The sequence below is a fragment of the Gekko japonicus genome, unplaced genomic scaffold (assembly GCF_001447785.1).
Source record: "Gekko japonicus isolate JY-2015 unplaced genomic scaffold, Gekko_japonicus_V1.1 scaffold57, whole genome shotgun sequence".
Lineage (NCBI taxonomy): Eukaryota > Metazoa > Chordata > Lepidosauria > Squamata > Gekkonidae > Gekko > Gekko japonicus.
This window is the reverse complement of record NW_015160208.1, coordinates 2,033,547-2,047,468: the sequence shown is the minus strand read 5'-3', so window position 1 is coordinate 2,047,468 and position 13,922 is coordinate 2,033,547. Positions and strand designations below refer to the sequence as shown.

The 13,922-nt window shown below is 43.1% G+C and overlaps 1 protein-coding gene across 1 annotated transcript in view; it reads left to right on the top strand.

Moving 5' to 3' along the window:
* Positions 1 to 13,922, top strand: part of RPTOR (regulatory associated protein of MTOR, complex 1) — a 455,351-nt gene that overhangs the window by 259,156 nt on the left and 182,273 nt on the right. Inside the window, exon 9 of the mRNA XM_015408620.1 lies at positions 13,667 to 13,768. Coding sequence (XP_015264106.1) covers positions 13,667 to 13,768 — 102 coding nt within the window. The remainder of the gene's footprint in view (positions 1 to 13,666; positions 13,769 to 13,922) is intronic.

Sequence of the window (13,922 nt, the reverse complement as noted above, 5' to 3'; positions counted from 1 at the left end):
GATCCCAGCTGGTGTTTCAAGAATTCCTTGGCTTTGAAGATGGAGTCTATCTTCTCCCTTCTATCATTGATTTTAAAGATGACACCTTCAGGAATCGCCCACCTGTACTGTATACCGTTTGTTTGAAGAAAAGTAATTAATTCCTTGTAGCTCTTTCTCTTCTGACGAATTTCAAATGGAATGTCTTTAAAAGTCTTGATAATTGTATCCCCAAATTTCAGTGGAGTTGCTGAAGTTGCCTTTAATATAGCATCTCTGGTCTGTCTTCTTGCAAATCTCACCACAATCTCTCCAGGCAGGCTATTTTTTAATATAATTAGAGTAAGCCCTATAAGCTGTCTCCATGTCTTTTATTATTTCCTTCGCTGGCAAGCCTGTCACTGGAGCAATAATCTCACCCAGAGTCTTCTTCAAATCTTCTTTTTCTGTCTCAGGAACCCCCTGGAACCTGAGAATCATATTAGCCTTTTCCATTTGCAGTTGCAACAAACAATTTTCTTGAAGATTTTGTTTCGTTTCCACTTCACCCATTCTTTTCTTCGTCTTCTTGCTTGAGGTGTCCATCACTGTAACTTTCTCAGCCACCAGCTCCATTTTTTTCCTGTTTCTGCCAGCTGTCGCTGTTGTGAAGCGAAGTTTTGATTTAATGAGGTCAGTTTCCATTTTTCAACTTTGTTTACACTTTCAAACCGCTTCTCCTGGGCTCGAAGCACTCGTCAATTTGCTATTTGCACTCAAGTAAGTCTCTCAAAATATACACGCTGTCTGTTTCCTCCCACTCCCCCTTCACTGTGTTTATCTGTCCTTGCGCTTCAGAGGCGTCCCTCTTTGCACTCCGCTTTTCCCACGGGGAGGGGGGGTGCCGTTTATCAAAGTTCATTTACTTAGAACTCACATTCATTGTTGGTCACATTCCTGACCTCGCTCACATCAATCATTGTTCCGCTCGATCTCCCCCACTTGTCCCGGTCGGGTTAGCTTGTGCCCTAAGGCCACTCATTGGTAGGACCATCAGAGCGGAGAGAAGCCTCAATTCTCCGGCAGCAAGCCATCGAAGAGGCTATCCCTCAAAGCTCTCTGGCCTGGAGCCTTTCACAAAGGCTCCGTGGGAGTGCCACTTGAGGTGGCACCCCTCCATGCCGATGGTGTGCTAATCACCTCCCCAAGCTCTGGGGAGAGCGACCACCATTGCCAATCCATAGACCGGAACAATTTCACTTATCTAACAGGGAATCTCCCATGGAGAGCTCTGGAGCTTACTGAGCGAAATTCCTAAAAATGTTAAAAAAAAAAAAGGGGGGGGGGGGGGAGAAAGGAGAAGAAACTTCATTATTCTGTCCAAATGCATAAAAGAAATTATTATTGAATAAAAAATGATTCTATCAAAGATAAAGTTACCTTGTATACTTATAATTGGACTCCTGGTATTAGTGATGGGTCATAAGTATAGCCATATCACCTCCACAACTTATTCTGAATTAAAAAGTGAAATGAAATTGTAAAAAAGATTTGTCAATCAAACTGTATAATTAATTTCACCCAAATTGAAATGAAAATTATTACATTGGCTAACAAACCTGGTAACAGCGATTTTGTAGGTCTGAATGTGTGTCCCTCCATCAAGGTGAAAATTCTATTATTAGCTGCTGCACTGGCTTCAATATATATTAGTGAAACCAGGGTGATGTAATCACCAATTAGCTTTGCACAATGCCAGCCAGGAAAAGTACCAGATGGGAGGGGATACAAAGGAGAGGGAGCAATCATATATTAAGCAAGTTCATATGAACCAATTTTCTAGAACCCACATAGTGAGAAGTTAAATAACCTATTACAGGAAACCACTTTTCTACAAATTTGAGGTATAGTTCCGCAGTGGGTGGGAGTGTGGCTAAAACCATTGGGGAGGCTGGGCCAGCAGCTTTGCTAAGGTGATCCTGCTGGGTGGCCTCACTGATGGATTAAGTACCCTGGCCCTGCTCCTACACCTGACAAACACCCGCCTGTCTGGTGTAAGGGGGGGATTGTGTTTAAAGGCATCAGAGAGGCTGGACCAGCAGTACCACTAAGGCAATCCTGCTGAGCAAGCCTCCCCAATGGCTGTAAGCATCCCACCCCTTCGCCTACACCTGACAGGCAGATTCTGGACGGTGTTAAAGATTTCACTGAGGAATGTGGGCACCACCTTTCTGATGCAGCTATAATCAGCCAGGCGTGTAGATAAGAGAAAATATTTCAGCCCTGTTCTCTGAGGTGGTCAATCACTACCACCAAATCTTTGTGAAAACCCTTGGGGCAGAAGAAAGGTTGAACGGTAGAACAGCATATTGGAGAAATATGTACCCATACTGAAAATGAATGGACTTTCTGAACCTTTAAAAAAAATACATGTATTTCCATACCTCATTTTTTAAAAGGTTCAGAATCTATGCCTACAACTAAATAATGAGAAATCAATATTCACCCCAATATAACCTTTGTCAGAGCATCTCTCAGTTTGATCCTATGATGCACTTTCTTTCTGAGGACAGGATTGCCAACATATTGGCAGCAGTGATGACCACAGCCCTTTCTTGCTTGCTACCAAAGTGCTTGAAAAATCCAAAGGCTCATTTAAGTGGAAGAGGTCCCTGGAGTGGGCAAAAGGAAAGAGGGTCAAGTGTCTCTGCTCAGTTATTTTTGACTACCTATTTTCCCTTAGAGGCCTGACCAACTCCTCTATCAAGGCCCAGCTTTCTGCAGTCTCAGCATTTCATGCCCCCGTACAAGGGAAGTTGATGTTTGCTAACTCTGACTCCAAAGCCTTCCTCTTTTCACTGCCTTTGGAGTGGGGCAAAAAAGGTTTCAAGGTTTCTATACGAACAATATCCTGTTGGATTGTGTACATCATTCATAAATGCTATGAGAAAGCTAATGTTGAAAGCCCACTGGGATTCACAGCCCATTCTGCTTTATGGAGTGGATCCTCCCTGTCAGACATATGCAGGGCAGCAACCTGGTCTGCATCTTTAATGTTCATCAAGCACTGTGCTATTGATGAGGGCTACAAGAGTGATTCTGCCACAGGCAAAGCTATCCTCCACAGTCTGTTTCATTGGGATCATCACACTACCTCATCTGGTAAGGTAGCTTGCTGTACTCCCATGTAGGACTGCACAGAAGCAGCAATGATGAAGACATGGTTGCACTTACTTGTACCTGACATTCATTAAGTGTTCTCTGCAAGTACATATCCCTCCCTCCATCCCCACTGTGAGCTGTGGTGAAACGAGGATCTGCCCTCAGCCCTGGGAGACTGAGCAGCCGTTCTGTGGCTTGCAAGCCCCTGTTTTTGCCTTCCCACCCTTCTTGGTGGGGCTATTTCCCTTCAGTACACGCTGCCACCACTCACTGGATTCACACCGACTTGTGAACCAAACCCCACTCTCTCCTGGATCCACCCCCAAAGTCTCCAAGTATTTTCCAACCCAGACCTGGCAACCCTAAGGCCACTCCAAAAGCACACAGAGCAAAACCTTGGATTCTGAGTTCCAGTCTGTGATGCCTGACATCATCTAAGGCAGCTGACATCGCTACACGTTACAGTACAGAGATCTGTAAGGTAACTTTGGGGAGCTGCAGTGGCTCAAGTGGTTAAGACGCTGAACTGCAGGCTGTGAAAGGTCAGTAGTTCAGCAGTTCGAGACCCAGGTGCCGCATGATAGAGTGAGCTCCCATCTCTAGTTCCAGCTCCTGCCAACCTAGCAGTTCGAAAGCAAGAAATTGCAAGTAGATAAATAGGTACCACTTCAGTGGGAAGGTAACAGCGTTCCGTGCACCTTGGTGTTTAGTCATGCCGGCCACATGACCACGGAAACGTCTTCGGACAGCGCTGGCTCTTCGGCTTTGAAACGGAGATGAGCACCACAACCCTAGAGTCGGATTCGACTGGCTTTCGAGCAAGGGAACCTTTACCTTTTACTTTAAGGTAACTTTGTACTTCCTTTTGTCTGTCTTGAACCTACATTCCATCAACTTTAGTGGGTGCCCCCAGATTCTAATATTATAGGACAGGGAGAAAAGGTTCTTGCTATTGATTTTTTTCCATGCTATGCATTATTTTACAAATGAACAATTTCACCCATAGTGGTTTTGCAGAAGAGCAATACCATACTCAGACATCCTTCCTTGTACTTTCTATAGAATTTGTGTCCAAGGACAGTTGTATGATATCCCATTTTGTTTCTGAAATGCTCACTCTATCTTGTTTACCACTAAGCATTACACACACACCCCATCTTGGATTAGAGGCTTCTGACATTTGCATATAAATACTTGCACCATATCTTCCTTTCTGTTTCCCCCCATTTATTATATTTGTTAACGTTACAGTGTTTTTTACTGTGCCAATCATGCACAAGAACTCAAGTGAAGATCAAAAGGATAGCTTCATCTGCCCTATCATATAGTATACTAAAACTTGACACCTGTGAATAACAACCTCAATAGCATTCCAAAACTGGGATTTAAAATGTGATGTGCATAATCTTAGTACCTCAGCTTTAATATCCTGCTGATGTGGGAAATAGTGTCAGCTGTAGGTTTACATTCAGTAACCTGGGCACCCAGAAGCATGGTTAACTGAAATCTGTATGCAGATACAATTATTTTGTAGCCATTTCAGTTATGATAGGCAGTTCTTTACACAGATAAGGCCAGTGCCATTTTAACAACTGAGATCAGGAAAACAGTTGCTTCTTCAATAATTGATATGACACCGTTGCCAATAATTAATTGCCAGGAGACAATATCCTTATCAGCCACACCAAATTTTAGATGAGAAAAAAAATTAAATAGGGTTACATTCCTGTATGCAGCAACTTCTCTAGGATTTGAATAGAGTTCTAACCACTGTCAATGCCACACAGTACAATATAGCATGCATAGGCTTACCAAATTCCGGCGGGGAATTGTATTTCCTGGCAGGAGCCTCGCTGCGGGGACGGCTGCACGCGCTGCACCCGCCGTCGCCAGGATGTGCCGCTCCGCGTCGCTCTGGCAGTGGGACTCCAAACAACCCCTTTGCCAGAGCGACGCGGAGCGTCACATCCTGGCGACGGTGGGTGCAGCGCATGCAGCCGTCCCCGCAGCGAGGCTCCTGCCAGGAAATACAATTCCCCCGCTGGAATTTGGTAAGCCTAAGCATGCATCATAGCACAAAGTACTATCATACTAGTTTTTCTTCAAAGACTGACATACAGCTAAAGGCCATCACTAAATCTTCGGGCAGCAGAGGGGAAAAATGTTGTAATGCCACATCTTATTCCCAGAATATTTCCAAATTTCAATCAGTAAGAAGCCACAACAAATGACATTTTTCACTTGACTTGTAGTTGCTTTCATTCTGCAAACAAAATAATGTGTGATCAACAGCTGTTACTTGCCGTAATACAAAGGTAAGGCTAAATATACAACATGGTTGGTTTGTTGTTCAAAATAAGCTCCAGATGGTAATGGAGCACAGACATTTATTGGCCACTAAATGCAAATCTATCGAAATCCCTTGATCCTCAGAAAGGAAAAATATATTAAATATGAATAGTCTACATATTCCATGCTGCTACTTGAGTATACTGCAATTTCTTAAGCCATAAAAGGCATATTTTTAAAATGAAGAGTTTACATAGTTAATATACACAAACTAGTGTTTTTACGTTTTCTGTCAGGCCGTGTATTTTCTGATAAAGTAAGGTAAACAAACTACAGCTCAACAGTACACTGCATATGTCCATAACTGGTATATACTAAAGTTTTATAGTCAGTTATCACTACGTATGAGAGGATGTCATAAGTGGGGGCACAGGGCAAGCTGCTCATTTAAGATCACTTCAGTTAGTTATCTATATACCTAATAGTCAAGTGTGGGCAAATTTGTGGATACCTAAATCCACAAATTTAGCCCACACTGACAGGGGATTTTCCTCCAAACTTGCCCCCCCCCCAGGTTTGCAGAAAAATCTGAAAACCTTAAAAGATTACATTGGGGGATTTATATCCCCGCAAAACACAGCCTCCGCCTGCTCACCGACTTTTTCCCCTTAACACAGTGGCATGTCTTCAAAGACAGACAGGTGGTCTCTGCTCTCCACAGACAGTAAATATAACAACACACTCTGTGTAACCCTACTACCCACTCTGCTTTCACCTTTTCTTGGAATAGTAATGCCAATACATTTGGCATATTCAGCATCAAAATTAAATGTCCATAATCTGTAAATTCCAGGTGAAACTGGTCTTCCTAAAGATAAGACATGAGATTTATCCCAATTAATGTGGTATCCTGATATCTCCCTAAATTCAGTGGTAAGGTTAATCAATTCTGGTAAAGACTGCTCAGGATTATACACCAGAACCAATGCATCACATTCACACGTGAACTTTAATTCAGTGTCCCACGCTTTGACATGGATTGCAAGATGGCACATGCCAAGGGCTCTGCAGCCAAATCAAACAGTAGAAGTGAGAGAGGTCAACATTGCTGTGTATCATGGGCAACAGGAAGACTCTCTGAATAAAAACCATTAGTTCATATTTGTGTCTTCTGTGCAGTCCCACATGGGTCTGTGTCTAAGCAGGCCTGCCACTGAGAAGTTTTCTACAAGATTCTAGAAAGTTTAAGCTGAGTGCTCCCCCTTCCCTTGGTACAGCAGAGGCAGAGGCTCTGTTCCTGCCCAAATGATCATGTGACAAGAGGAGGGGGGAGCACTCTTCCCTCAGTTCTCTTTCTGTCATCATAGAGAAAGGATGTTTTGTAGCTTCAATACTTACCTCATGAGATTAATCATCAAACAGTGATTCTTTCTCTTCAGAATTCTTCCCGTTTCTATTGTTGTACCAACAGACATGGCCCTCTTTAAGAATTGCCACGCTTGTGGTGCTAAAATGGCACAGAGCAATGAACACACTCAGTGTCTCATATGCTTGGGGGAAGGGTATAACACCTCTTCATTTAGAGCATGTGGCCTCTTTACCCCAAAAGCATGACCCCATCAGTGGTATCAGTCCCAACCGAGTATCCGAAACCTCAATGCCTCAGCGTGGCGTCCAAACTACCCGTGACTACCTCTCGACTCCATTCACCTGACTCCGAAGTCCCATCAAAACCTCCGGCTCCAGAGCTGACACAATGATAGCTATCGACCTCACCATGACATCAATTGGATGTGCCTCAGTGTTGTTCACCTTCATCGACCCGGAATTGGCGACCACTTCTTCTCAACAATCACCTCCAACATCCAACTGCCAATCAAGATCTCTTTGCCATCATAGCCCCCACTCTCGACACCCACACTATTCATCGGAAGCAAGTGCAACCCACTTCAGGAAACCACGGATTCCATCTCCATCTACAACATCGAGGGATGGTCATCCTCTAAACAAATAGGAGAGATACGGTCCTCCCCCCTTGAGAAGGAGGGATCCAAACTAGATATATTAGGTCATAGGATTTCTACATTTGGAGTTTTAGGACTCCGTATTTATTTATTTATTTATTTATTCCCAATTTATACCCCGCCCTCCCCGCCAAGGCAGGCTCAGGGCGGCTTATATAAAAGTAAATACATAAATAACAATTAAATTACCATAAAAACATCTAAACACAGTTCATTATAAATTATAAAACAGTGCAATATCATAAAGTGCTAGCAGTGTTTTAATTTCATAGCGATGGTGTTAAGGCTATTATGCCTCATTACCAAATTTACCTGTGGCATCAAATGATCCAGTATGTGGAAGCCCTGTCAGATAATAAGAAAGACCAGGCAAAAATCATTCAAACAAAAAAGAATAAAACTAGCTAAGCAGGCACTCAATGATTCAAGACATATAGTGGATGCAATTAGTTGTTTTTTTTGCATCAACTATAGTAATAAGAGGGCATTACTGGCTTAGAGTATCGGCTCTTCCCTCAGACACCAGGGCCTGGGAAGAACATCTCCCCTTTGAGGGAAAGATCTTATTCAGTGAACGGACAGATGAAGTCCTGGAAAAGATCAGCAAAAATAGATTCACTGCGAGATCTTTGGGCATAACTTCCCAACAACCAATGACATTCAAGTTCACATACTTTCACCAACATCACCAACAACCTCCTTTTACAAAGGGGTATAGATTCCAACCTGTCCACAACCAGCAATACCATACGCAGTACAGAGCCCAATACCAACCTAGAAGGCAGCAGTCTAGGCAAAAAGGGTGTCAGGGTCGGTCGCCCAGGGATCTCTCTTTGAAGGATAGGGCTCAGCAATAACTAGTTGCACCTCAGTTCGATGCTAGACTTGCCTCATTTGAACAGCATTGGTCTACATAAGGGTGCAGTTCAAAGAGTTCCCACCTCGGAAGAACTTGATGGTTTCTATTCAAATTAGTTTTTGGTCAAAAAGAAAGGGGGAGGCATGAGGCCCATTCAAGACCTCAGGCAGTTTAATAAATTCCTATACATTCGTAAATTTTGTATGTTGACTCTCAAAGACATATTTCCTTTCATTGACAATGGATGATAGTTTGCAGTCCTTGATTTAAAGGACGTATATTTCCATATTTCCATGCACGAAGATTGTAAAAGAAATTCTTCATTCAGATTTGCAGGGCATTTCTACCAATACTCTGTACTACCATTTGACTTAGCCATAGCCCCAAGGGTTTTTCAGTAAGTTTTTACACTTATAGCCTTTCTTAGGTTAAAGGGTTGCTCCATTTATCCATAACTGGATGACTGGCTCCTCGTTGCAAACTCCAAATCTCAGCTGGCATCCCACATTTCCCTTACAGTACACATGTTAGAGTGGTTGGGGGTCCTCATTAATTTTCAAAAGTCCACCCTAACCCCCATTCAAGAAATAGAATTCATAGGAGCAAGACTCAACTATCTCCCACAGAGCATATCTCCCATTGCCCAGAGCCAGGGCCATAGAAAGTTTTGTTTCCACCTTTTCCCATTCAAGATTCCAAAAAGCTATTCATATTCAGAAACTGTTTGGATTAATGTCTTTCACCACATCAGTGATCCAGCATGCGTGATTTCACATGCGTCCCTTACATAATTGGTTTCTGAGACACTTTGAGATGGGGACAGAGCAACAATGGAAAAAACTCTCAGATCCTAGGGGGAATCATTCACTCCTTGTCTTGGTGGTTACGGGATGATAAACTCTTAAGAGGTGTACCTTTGTCTCCTCCTGACCCTGATCTCCATCTATATATAGATGCCTCCTTATGAGGCTGAGGGGCCCATTGTAACTCTGCATATATTAATGGACATTGGAGTGCTGTGGAAGCAACACTTCATATAAATCTGTTAGAAATTAGAGCAGTTAGATCTGCCCTTATTTCTCTTCCAGAGACTGTCTCTGGAAGAGACATGGCCACAAAATTTTATATCAACAAATGAGGAGGGCTCCCTCAGACTATGCAGAGAGGCTTCCCTCCTTTGGGGGGAACACACTATTCAAAACAAAATTTACATCATAGCCTTATATGTACCAGTACAGGACAATACCTTGGCAGACCAACTCAGCAGGGACCGCTACTTGACCCACGAGTGGTCACTGCACATGAGGTATCTCCATCCCATTTTTCATATTTGGAGCTACTCTGATATAGACCTATTCACTTCAGAATTCAACGCAAAGTGCCACATGGTCTGTTCAAGGACTGCCACAACTGACCACTCACTAGGAGATGCATTCTTCCCCTGTTAGTCTCATGCCCTGTACTATGCCTTCCCTCCTTTCCTACTCTTTCAAAGAGTGATGACGAAGCTCAAATCAGACAGGTCAACATGCATTCTAATAGCCCTGCTTTGACCAAGATGGTCATTGTTCCCAATGCTTTGCAGTCTGTCCAAGTGTAGGGTCATTCCTGTCCAAGTGTAGGGTCATTCCTGTACCAGTCCATAGGACAATCTACATTAACACTATGTAGAAATGCTACATCTTCACACATGATACATTTCTCCGTAGATACTGCTCCAGCAGGGTAGCCGAGGTCTTACTCTCCTCACATAAGCCAGCTACATGGAAGTCTTACAATTCTAAATGGAAGCATTTCACTGTTTGGGCAATGGACAGAAAAATAAAACCAGTGTCCTGCCCCTTGGATGAGATTTTTGAATATCTCCTTTTGCTGCTAGACTCAGGGTTACTCACCTCCTTGATAAAAGTTCACCTGGTGGCTATCCGCATTCCATCTTGGTATAGAGTATAGGCCTATATTCTCTAATGCACTTTCTAAAAGGTTTATGAAAGGTTTGTTTAACCTATTAACCTGTTAAACCTCCACTCCCACATTGAAGTTTATCTCTTGAATTATCCCAATTAATTCATAAACCATTTGAACCAATGGCTTCCTGTGAGCTTTCTTCCTTATTCTATAAAACTGCATTCCTTGTCGCAATTACATCTGCACTCATGGTAGGAGAGCTTAGGTCACTAAGTCATGATGCACCTTTCCTTAAGGATAAGATTGTCTTGAGACCCAGCCTTCATGCCTAAAGTGGTCTCTCAATCCCACTTATTCCAGACATAGTTCTTACCGTGTTCTTTCCTAACCCTCAATCCTTAGCAGAACAATCAGTGCACACATTAGACATGAGAAGAGCATTATTGTTTTATTTAGATCATACATCACATTTCTGTAAAGACAAAAATCTCTCCAAACAAGGAGAGAACAATCTCTGCACAAATTGTCTCTAGATGGGTGAAAGCTGCAATTAAAATTTCTTACGAAGCAGCTCATTTGGAATGCCCGTTTCCCCTTAAGGCTCACTCAACCAGAGTGCAAGCCTCTTCTGAAGCATTCTGAGCCACCCTTGACATCATGTAGAACTGCAAACCTATGACTTGGCCCTCTCCATCAATGTTCTTTAAACACTATTCCATTGATGTTGACTCCCAGAGGGATGCGGCTGTGGGAAAAGCAGTGCTGCAGTCACTATTCCGTTAATCGGCCCACACCCACCTTGATGGTAAATCAGCTTGCTAATCTCCCATGTGGGACTGCACAGAAGATACGAAGATGAAAACCTGGATGCACTTACCTGTAACTGATGTTCATCGAGTGTCTTCTGTGCAGGCACACATCCCTCTCTCCTTCCCCACTGTGACTATATTTGGTATTCATAATCTCCACAGTGGCAGAAAGAGGACTGAGGAAAGAATTCTCCCCCCTCCCCTCATCACATGATCATTTGGGCGGGAACAAAGCCTCTGACCCTGCTGTACCAAGGGGAGGGAGAGCACTGAGCTTAAACTTTCTAGAATCTTGTAAAAAATGTCTCTGTAGCAGGCCTGCTTAGACACAGTCCCCTGTGTCCCTGCACAGAAGACACTCGATGAACATCAGTTACAGGTAAGTGTAACCATGTTTAACTGCTATAGACCAGGGTTTGTTTGTTTGTTTTTAATAAAGGGTATTTACCCAGTTAATAAATTCTGAAGGGATGACAGAGGATTGCATCACAGAAACTCCCAATTCATGCCTTCTCTGTATCCAGCAACAGGGCTAGCAAAGGATCGTGCTTTTGTTCTGTATCAGCAATAACAGCAGTCAGGTGTCTTAGATGATTAGCACATTGTCTGCTTGAGATAAAACCTACTTGACTTGGATGAAGGAACATAGGAAACACGTGTTTAAGATGTATTGCAAGTGCTAGTGCAATGATTTTTTCATCAATATTTGTAAACAGTATTGGCCTGTGTCACGGTAGAGCCAGGGAGGCAGGCAGACAGGGGGAGTCACAATACAAGTCCAAAGGTCAGCCGGGAGAGCAGTCAGCAGAGCATTAAACAAGTCCCAAAACACCAGACAAAGCCATAGTCAAACGTTACCAGAGGTCAGAGTACAGGGAGCAAAGCCGAGGGCGTGGTCAGGTTCAAAGCTAGAAGTCAGGAGCCAGAGCAGTCCAAGCACAAGCCGAGTCCAAAAGCCACAGAGTCAAACAGGAATCAAGGTGCAGAGCTTCTGGTTCTACGAACGAGGTTGCCAGCACAAATTGCTCATGGCCAGAGGCCCTACTAAATAGTGATCTGGCCCATTAACTCATTAGCACCTTTGTGCAAGGTCCTGGCTGCTGTTAAAACTCAGGGCTCAAGGATCTCTGCCCTCTGGAACGTGCTTCTTTTCATCAGCTAGCCAGCTCCTGACGTCTCTGATCCCTAAGCCTACTTATAGGTGGGGGAGATGCAGGTGGTGAGCTGCTTATGGCCTGCTCAATCCCAGGTGCAAACCATCCTGTAGTTGACTCAGATTGCTGTGTATCCTCCTCAGTACTTACAGTAGGTGCAGATCCTGATGCTTCTTCAGTTCTTAAAGGCACTGAATCCTTTCCTCTTAGACTTTCAGGAGCTGGCTCTGGGGCTGAGTCAAGGGCAGGTATGACAGCCTGTAGGTAGAGCAGAATTGGGCAGAACTGTAAATGTTTCATATATAAGCTTTGGCAGAACAACAGAATCTTGTGCATCTCCTACAATCCAAACCATGAGGGGTACCAATTCTCTACTGAGGGCCTTATACCATTTCACAGGATACCCATCTGGCCCTGAAGCCTTAGTACTTTTCCTATTTGTGATTGTTGCTGCAGTCTCTGGATCTGTTAGAGGAGCTGCCAGAATTACCTTAAGTTGCTAGTTTAAAGCTGGTGGGTGTATCTTGCTCAGCAACTTTGAAACAGCCTCTGCAGAAGATGCAAGGTCTGTAGAAAAAAAGATGAATAAAACTTTCTGAATTAACCATTAACTGAGTTGGGAGTGACCAAGCAGACAGTACTTCTGAAAATGCTACTTGTACCCTCCTGTCTGGCAGCATCAATTTTTCTTTGCAGACCACATGACTGCTATTCCCAATACCAATCATGCCAGTGTGCACCATTACCACTCTTGCACTTTCTACCACCCTGTCTAGAGAAGGTATCATTTGTGCAACCTTTGCACCAGTCAGGCAAGTCAATGCTAGTGAAAACACCTGCTGGAGGAAGCTTCAACCCAGGTTTACATTTATTTACATACATTCTTAAGATGTTAGAAAATGTAGAAGATAATCAGAAACTCCATCAGCTTTTATACTGCACAGTATCATGGAAAGTGGACATTGTGGGTAGATTTCAAAAACATGGAGCTTTTCCAAAGGTACCCTCTATGCAACCCTAAGTTCCATGTATGAATGTTACACCCATTTGCCAGGGTGACATAAGAATGGGATGCAGAAAGAGATTTTGCGGTTGCTGAATCATTTTCACCTAGGACTTGACAGAAACAAAACATGCATAGAATATATGAAAGCATATTTATGAGGAAGAAATTAAATTCTGTCCTGTCCGATTTATAAGTGAGAAATAGTGAACTAGGTAAATCCCTCAAACTTTTTTAATAATAGATTTCTCCAGTTTTCTTTCCATTTCTTCATTAAACAGATATTTTTAATCTGAGGGATTAACTTGTAGCATTTTATGAAGTAAGAATTGAATAAACTTTTGCCATTTCTCTGTTGCAATAACTATAACATATTTATTCCCAGAGCACTGTACTTACTAAAAGATATTAATATTAATACCCTGGGATCTCTGCTTAGTGTGTTAGGCATGCAGTTGTCACTGTGGTTAATTGATGACTACCCATTCTGTCCTCAACAGCACAGCCCATTCTTTGCTGAACAGTTAACGGCATTCCAGGTGTGGCTGACGATGGGAGTAGAAAACCGCAACCCACCTGAACAGCTTCCCATTGTATTGCAGGTGAGTCACCTTGACAGATGATCAGATTTCTAACTTAGCTGAGATTCTTGAAACATGTGGACAGTGCACTGGCAGCGAACCTGTTCTGTATGTGTGTATTTAAGGGCATGTCTTTCTCCAACTGCTTTGTTCTCTGGCAGATGGTGTTTGGGTA